The following is an 8,697-nucleotide window of genomic DNA, read 5'->3' as shown; positions in this document are numbered from 1 at the left end:
GAGAGCTATTTGATTAAGTGCGTTGTTTTAAGATTTAAAAAGTAAAGAATATTTTATATTTTTATGTACATTTCTTTACAAAGCTATATTTAATTATAATTTTCTTTAAAAGTATATTCGTACAATTGAAGAATATTTTGTACCAGGTATGTACCGGTATATCCACCACATTTTATTTCACTAAGTTGTTATTATTTTATTTTTAATTGTAGTCCTTATACCGTGGTTAGCGATTCGGAATGTAATTGTGATATTAAAAATGCATTTAGAGAAGTCTACGGTTTTTACTGGCTTATCGAATAAACGATACGAATGGGCCCTAGACCATCACTGACGTGCAATTGACTGATTGTCCCTGGATGTCGGCTTCTTACAGAAACACAGCTTCCTTATCATCAAATGTTACCGCACGCCACTGGTACTTACGTCAAAAACTATTAATGGATTCAAGAAATAATTTGGATTTCACAATGTTGTAGAAACGTGATAGTTTCTTTTTATATTTGGAACCTGATGATGGATTGAATTGGTCAAAAACATTTCATTTAAAAAATCCTGTGAAACAAAACCTGTCATTTAGAGCATATTTGATTATGTTCAGTTATTGTTTACCTTAGTTTATCATAAAAATACATATGGTAGGTAACATTAAAAATTTAGAAAAGTTTTTACATAAAATCAATTTTTCAAAATATGAATTTTAGATGATTGGAAAGATGTTCTTTTAACTGAAATTGATGCCAGTGACCTGCCAGTTCGTTGGGGTGGAACAAAAGTTGGAGTTAATGGAGAACCTGATTGTAGTGACATAGTAAGTAATGTTTTATCTCATTCTTGATATGCAATGGGCACCATAAATATAAATGATTTTTATCTTTAATTGCTATAAAGTTAATATATCTTATTACTATAGATTAGTCCAGGTGGGATTGTTCCTAAATCATATTACTTGCAAGAGAGTCAGAGTTTTACAAATGAAAATGATGTTGAAACATTAGAAATAGGATTAAAATCTTCTGCTACAGTTGATATTTACATTTCTGAAAGTGATGCTATTCTTCAGTGGGAATTCAAAACTGAAAATCATGATATTGGCTTTGGTCTCTTTTATAAGTCAAACGAACACATGCATCAAGAAGAACTTATACCAATAGATAGAGTTAACTGTCATCTTGTACCTGAGACTGGATCGTGGTTTTGCGAAAATGAAGGCATTTGTAAGTATATATTATTATAAAATTGTTTATAAGTAAATTTAATTTAGTATTTTAAAAAGTGAGATATCATTAGCTATTAACAGGATTTTAAAATGTGTTCTCTATATGATGAATCACAATTTCTTAAAAATTCAAAAATCTATAAACAATAATGATGAAAATGTAATATTAAATATCTTGACACAATTTGAAGTATTTCACCATTAGGACTTGGTATGTTAGAAACTAACATAACATGCTCTATATTTTTACTACAAATGAATCTTGATTGTAGATATTCATTCTTAATTAATCACAGGTAAATGTGACTACTACAAATTATATATAAATAAATTTATAGTTATAGTTAATTGTTTATATATATTGCTAGAATGTTCTATTTTTCTCTTGTCTTGATATGTTGCCTAGAGGAGCAATAAAGCTGGCAGGGGAGGGTGAACAAGAGAATATGGGACATATTTTCTTTGTATGTAGAAGGATAGAGGAGGTTATCATTGATGAGGAGAGGAGCAAGGAAGATAGCCAGGTGATAATGGTTCCCAACAAGAAACAAGGATTGTCTGATATCCGTACTATTCCCATTTTTTACAATACCAATAAACACTATATTGCAACAATCTACCATTTTGGAACTAGAGATACTGTGTTTCCCCGAAAATAAGACATCCGCAGAAAATAAGACCTAGCACAGATTTTGCTGAATTGCGAAATATAAGACCTCCCTCTGAAAGTAAGACCTAGCGAAGTTTATTTTTAGTCGTAACGGGTCATCGACAGATGGTTGAAAGTGGCCGTTGGCTTTTTGAAAGTACAGCCACTGATTGGTCAGCAGACAATTACACCACACGGCATGATTTGCATAAGACTATGGCATGGGAATCACAGATTTGCATAACGTTACGGCTGGTGATGGCTAATTGGTTGGCCGGGAATCACGCCACATGACATTTGCATAGTGCTAGGGTTCAGTAAGCACTAATTGGTCATCGAGTCCGATGTTGACGCTATAAAAAGGCGACAGTTCGACACATCGGATATACGTCACTCTCGTCTAAGTTCGACTTGGGAATTTTTTTGTTCAATAATAAATGTGAATTCTTCCTCCTGGAAAAAATAAGACCTCCCCCTGAAAATAAGGCCTAACGCACTTTTCAGAGCAAAAATTAATATAAGACACTGTCTTATTTTCGGGGAAACACGGTACCTCTCTTCCATAACTCATCTTAAATTCAAGGAGACATATATAATACTGAAACTTGCAATGCCTTATATGTTTATTGGGGTTAATATAATTTTTAATGGGAATTGTGAAAGATAACTGTTGTTTTATGCTTGTTATGTACCCTGCTGGGTTCCATGCAACCTAGATTAAAAATTAATATTATACAATATACCCAAAATATCTACTTTCCAAGAATTTTAACTTCTCTTTTTTTTGTGGGACAATAAAAATAGCTAATAAAACATTGTTCCAGGTTTTATCTTGTTTGTGCTACCAGTGGTATAACATCATTTTTCATGAGGGTAAAGATAGAGAATAAACAATAGGAATGGGAGAGAAGCTGCAATGGGTCTAGGAGTAGCTGCTCCCAGGAAAAAACCTTTTAACTTAATGAAATTTTTTAAAAGGAAAGAGTACTGGATAAAGTCACATTGTGATGATTTGTCTTAAGCTCTAATATCAGGGAGTGAATGGATCATTCACCATTCACTCACCAAGAAATTTAGGATGTATTGGTAATGTTTGCATTCATGCAAACATTACCAATACATCCTAAAATTTCCAACTTAGAAACTAAAACTCTGCATCATGCATGTAATCGTAAATACTGGACGTGCTTTTAAAACATTCAGCAAAATGTCAAGTTACTCAGTAGAGCTAGTAAATTATAATCTTGCTGGAATATTTTTACAACAGATGCATGAACTATGGACATGCAATTTTGATAACAGCATCAGATCCATAATCAGCACACACTACAATATTTTCAAGGTAAAAATATATCTTCCGTATCTTCAACGACACTATGCCACCATACCCTTGATCTGTGTTCATGGGACTAAATCCTATCTTCATAGAAGCTGAGGCACAATTTAAATTACAAAGTTGTAGAGCATTTCAAAAATAATACCAAACATTTTTCACCTGGTTAAAAGGGAAGCAGCTGAACACAGTCAAAAACTGGTCGGGAAAGTGTGTGAGATTTCTTTACTTAGCCTTGTGCAATGAAGACAGCAGACTGTGGGGCATGATATAGTGTTTTTAATGACAAATGCTTTATTTTTCTGAAGGTTTACTTTTTTAAAAAATTAAAGCATTTCTCATTAAAAGTACTATATCATGCTCCACAAAAGGCTGCCTTCATTGCAAGGCCAAGTAGAGAAATTTTTTGACTGTCCAGCTGCTTCCCCTTGAATATTTTAACCAGGTGAAAAACACTTATACTGAGTTGTTCTACAAATTTGTAAATTTAAATTGTGCCTTATCTTCCATAAAAGCCAAGACAGGATTTAGCCCCATGAAAGAAGGTTGGGAATATGATATTTAGCTAATATGCATGCAGCAGTAGCAAGATATTGCATGGTGAAATTTTTTTGATATCAGGGCTTCTCAATGGGATTAGGGAAAAGATAATTTGAAGTAACTGTGAGTACTACTACTTTAAGAGAAAATCCATTTTCATAGTGGTGAGAAAAGTGCACATAATGAAAATGAAACTCCAGAGAAAACAGTTGTTTGCACTACAGTATTTGTTAACACTAAACAAAATCCTTAATGCAAAACATTGAAGATAAAATGTTAAACACACTATAACTTTGTTATTGTTATTATTTATATCATTAAACACCAAGAGACTAAAATGGCTTTATCCAGAAAAAACTCATAGTATTTGAAGGTAATTGAAAGATTAGTGGAATGGAAATTAAACTTTTTATTTTTAATAGAATCAAGAGCATGATATAAACCAACCAAAAAAAGGCAATCAGTCTTCTTTCAACTTTCAATAATGTTAGCTGAATCAGTACGTTTGTGTTATATGTGTATATGTGCTATACGATATTTATCTTTTTGGAAAGCATAGATTTAAAAATACAAATTCAACAATAAAATTTCAAAAAATTTTTAATTTTGTCTAATTCAGATTGCAACTTTTTCCAAATTATTTACTAAAAAGATGAAATCTCCCTGTTTATTTTGTTTTTAATAATTTCATTGTTAGATTTAAAGAAGGTTATATCCATTTAAATTTCTTTTAATGATCATTATTCTTTACTAATTTAAAAAGAATTTCCAACATATATTTCTCTTCACTGGTTAAAAAAATCATAAATACAAAATTTTGACTTACTTAAAGTTTGTAACAAAACTGATTGAAAAACAACTTTGAAATTAATGATGCTGAAAGTCAAATATTCTGAACAGAAGTCTCCACCACTTCATTTACTTGTTCTAATATTTTTCTAGGCCAGCCTCTCTTTTATAAACGATGAATGCAAAGGACCAGGATTCCGTTCTATTCCAGCTCAAAACATAAATACCAGATATTTAATAAATGAAAATTTTTGTTTTAATAATATTTTGTCTATCACCAACTTACAGTACAGTATAAACTAACTAATCTGACCATTCATTGCAGAGAGCTGCAAAATTAGCATAAGTGCTGGATTAATGTTATTGGTCTAAAAGTATGCTTAAAGACAATGAATGACTTGACCTGTCCCCCTTTGGAATTAATTCTTTTTGGAGGCAAGTGGGAAAATAATATTGCATCAGTATGCAATACTGTACTTAGAAATAGTAGTCATGTCACATATCATGTTTTATCTCTATAAAAATGTGACTGCATAGGTGTTGATTACACTGGAGGATATGCCAGATAATTGAGAAGCCATTATAATTCAAAAAAACATGCCAGCAAATTCAGATGGTATATAGCACCCCAAGTTATTAAAAGGATGATGATAACCATTTTACAATATTTTAAGACTTATAGAAAATGAACTTTAAAAATTTCAAATTTTTTTAAAGAGCTTTCCCAATTTTAAAAATTGATTAATTCTGTACTTGTTCTGTATCATATGCAATCTTCAAGTATTTGAATGTTAAAACGCTTAATTGATTCAGACAAATCAAAATATGGTATTTATCAACATTTAAAAAGTTTTTGTGCACTAGAATGCTCTGAATATTAACTCACAATTTATCCATCTATAAAGATTTTATTAATAAGCTTGTTTAGATATATATATTTTAAAAAGTATCATTAAGGAAGCTCCTCAAATATAAATAAAACTTTTTATAGAGCAGTGTTAGTATTGTACTTCAATAAAACTCAAGCACTTGAGTTTCCTGGAGTGCCTTTAGCTCTGATAAAAATCATTTTATGCTCCAGCAGTTGTTTAATTTAAATACACTTGCTAGTCTATTAAAAAAAAAATAATAATATAAAATCTCATCAAGTGAATCTTTAATTATATATATTATGCTTGTAGCAAAAATTTTATTAACATGTGACAGAGATTTTGAATTCAAATAGGTAAATAAAAAAATATTCTGTTCTATGTTAGTAGGCAATAATAATGAAATAAATACTTATAAATTAATTTTGTAGGCATAATAATAATTTATATTTATACTACGAAAATAACAAAAAAAAATTTTATTTTGCAGATATGTTGAAATTTGATAATACTTTCAGTTTGCTGAGATCAAAGAAGATTCGATACAGGACTGAAATAATTCCTCCGAGTACAAAGTTATAACATACTGTAAAATAAAACATATAATTCCCACACAAAGTATTTTGATGAAATAATTAATATATCCACCAATTTATTGGTATAATAAAAATATTTCTACAATAGTCATAACTTGTAATTTTATCCTCCAAATATTTTTACTGATCACCATCTCCAAAAATTGAACAAGAATGTATTCTTTTTAATGCCTGAACCATTCACATTGCTTTATTTGGAGCATAAAATTTTAAGTATGTTGCTAATCTCATTTTTATAAATATTATATCTATTGCCTGTATGGTATGGTAATGACAAAGGAATTATCTGTATAAAAATAATAAATTAGCTCTTATATATTATAGCCCAATTAAAATCCAGTTGTTTTATATAGTTAATCAAATTATAAAAATATGTAACTTGGGCTAAAGGTAGCTGGTTAAGCCACCATTTTGTATTCACTTTAATAATTAGAAATAAATTATAAATTATCTTTTTAATTAATTAACTATGATATATTTAATCTTTTTTTTAGACGAAAAAACAAAAACTCAGATCTATTTATAGTAATAGGAGAGTAATTTTTCCAACTTCCAGTGAGCTTATAAAGAAAAACAAGAGTTACATATTTTATAATTCTTTTTTAATCAAAGTGGTACATAGTAATGTTACTTCATGTAATTTCATCAGTTTCAGTTGGGATGGGAATGTTATGACAAATGTCTTTATATCTCCTTCACAGAAAGGCTAATGCACCCAGACAGCTACTATCTGTCATTGGCACTAATCTAATTGTACTTTAATTTAGATGAGTCTCTAGTAATTTAGATGAGCAACTCCCATCTGAACTTTTAAAGCAGTTCTTGTATATGTATTAAGGTCTGATGACAGGCATTGTCATGGAGAAGGACAACACCTGATGACATTCCCCTTCTCTTGTTCTGTAGGCATTTAAGAGTTGCATAGCATGTTGCTGAAGTGATGGTCATCCCAGACTATGAACCTTGTCAATAAGACTTCTCCATGGTCCCAAAACAGAATTAGCCATAAGCTTTCTATTGGACAAGGATCATTTACACTTTGATTTGTGTGGTGAAAGTGAAGAAATGTACCTATGTTATGTAGATTGAAAATGTCAAGACAAAAAAGCAAACGTGTCACCCATCACTATCTTGCCAAAAAATTTAATCCCTCGTTGTGATAGTACTAATGCAAGAATGTTATTAAAACCCTTCAAGAGTCACATGGTATCTCATATGCCACAGCACATTTTTTCAATATTTCCTATATTTAAAATTCTATAAAAAATCTGAAAAAGTTTCTACCTTCCTAGCTTTTCAATTCAGATGGCATGCAATTGACACTTTTTTCACTTCACAAATACCTTTGAGAAAAAACAAAAAGCCGGCATCTGAGAAACAGCGCACAACATTTGTAAACAGTATCTGTTGCAGGAAAATGTATAGGCATTCACACTTATGACATACTTGTGTGACTTCATTTGCAACTATGAATCCCTTTTTTTTATATTTGTGTCAATATGTTTTTAAAGATATTAAGGTATACCACTCTTTTATTTTCATTTATTCTGTTATTTCCCCACTGCAGAACAATGACACGACAGAAATTTAAAAAATTTTAATGCATTTGTCATGATTCCTTGATAACACCAAGTGATAAAATTCTCATTATCATTTAATTTATTAGCTTTATAATTTGGCCAGATGGCTGAGTGGTCAAGGTGGCATCCTACCGCTCTGGGGGACCGGATGGGTCAAGGAATCCCCAGGAATTTTTGGGGGGTGGTCCGTTCGGATATGTCAGGCCCTGTCCCTCACCACCCAGTCGCTCCATTGTGGGCCTGACCAAACCCATAATGGGCCTGCTATAAGAGGCCCTCTTAGTGCCCACAGGGAGAAAAGGATATTAAAAACAAATAAATAAAGTTTTTTTTTTTAATTTATGTAGTCAACATCATGTGATCACTTGCCATTATCTAATAGAAATAAAATGTTTTGGTTAAATCATGTTATGGGGAAAACTTTAACTAGACTAAAAAAATAAATCAACAAATCTATTAAAATAATATTTTCAAACAAGTATTTCCCTAACAAATTAAAAAATATTTTCAGGCGGAGGGTTGTAATTTGCGTCGTCCGTCAGAAGCTCGAACAGAGATTTTCTGAATTTACTTAAAAAATATTTTCAGATTTTTACAGTAAAGAAATTAATACTTTCTCTTACAGACAGAAATGATTAGAGGCCATATATTAGAGTGGTTCTTATAATAGGGGTTAAAAAATAAACTTATAGTTTGCATAGGAGCACCTGCCTAACTTGTTCCAATATTGAGAAAGTAATACAATCAAACCTTGGGTTTCGAATGCTTCGCTTTTCGAACCACTTGGTTTACAAACAAAATTTTGAACTCATTAATGCCCATAATAACAGTTGCCATGTAATAACTTGGTTGCCAAACAAGCTACTCAGCAGAGAGGGTCACTGATGGTCAACTTCCTATACTTCCTATATTAAAGGAAGTCAACAGCTGACCAATTGATGACAGACTACCAATTCTGAAGTTAGTGGAGCCGAGATTACCTGGTGTCATGATACAAATCATCAATGAATTTGCTATTTAAATTACATTTAAATGCACATACAGAAAGATACTATTTCCAACACAGTTGAATTTAAATCAAATTAACTATAAAAATAATAAACACCATGTTAACTGACATTC

The 8,697-nt window shown here is 31.0% G+C and overlaps 1 protein-coding gene across 1 annotated transcript; it reads left to right on the top strand.

The window, feature by feature from the left end:
- Positions 1-704: 704 nt before the first annotated feature.
- Positions 705-6,462, top strand: LOC111616453 (retinal-binding protein-like; the record flags this gene model as incomplete). Its single annotated transcript, XM_023357862.1, has 3 exons — positions 705-811; positions 914-1,217; positions 5,890-6,462. Coding segments are annotated over 3 exons (503 nt in total), but the record flags the coding sequence as incomplete, so codon positions are not given.
- Between the last annotated feature and the right edge of the window lie 2,235 nt (positions 6,463-8,697).

This window comes from Centruroides sculpturatus, unplaced genomic scaffold (genome assembly GCF_000671375.1).
Source record: "Centruroides sculpturatus isolate CEXI.00-Female unplaced genomic scaffold, Cexi_2.0 scaffold3337, whole genome shotgun sequence".
In the NCBI taxonomy this organism is placed as follows: domain Eukaryota; kingdom Metazoa; phylum Arthropoda; class Arachnida; order Scorpiones; family Buthidae; genus Centruroides; species Centruroides sculpturatus.
Note: the sequence above shows the minus strand (reverse complement) of the source record. Positions and strands in the feature narration are given on the sequence as shown.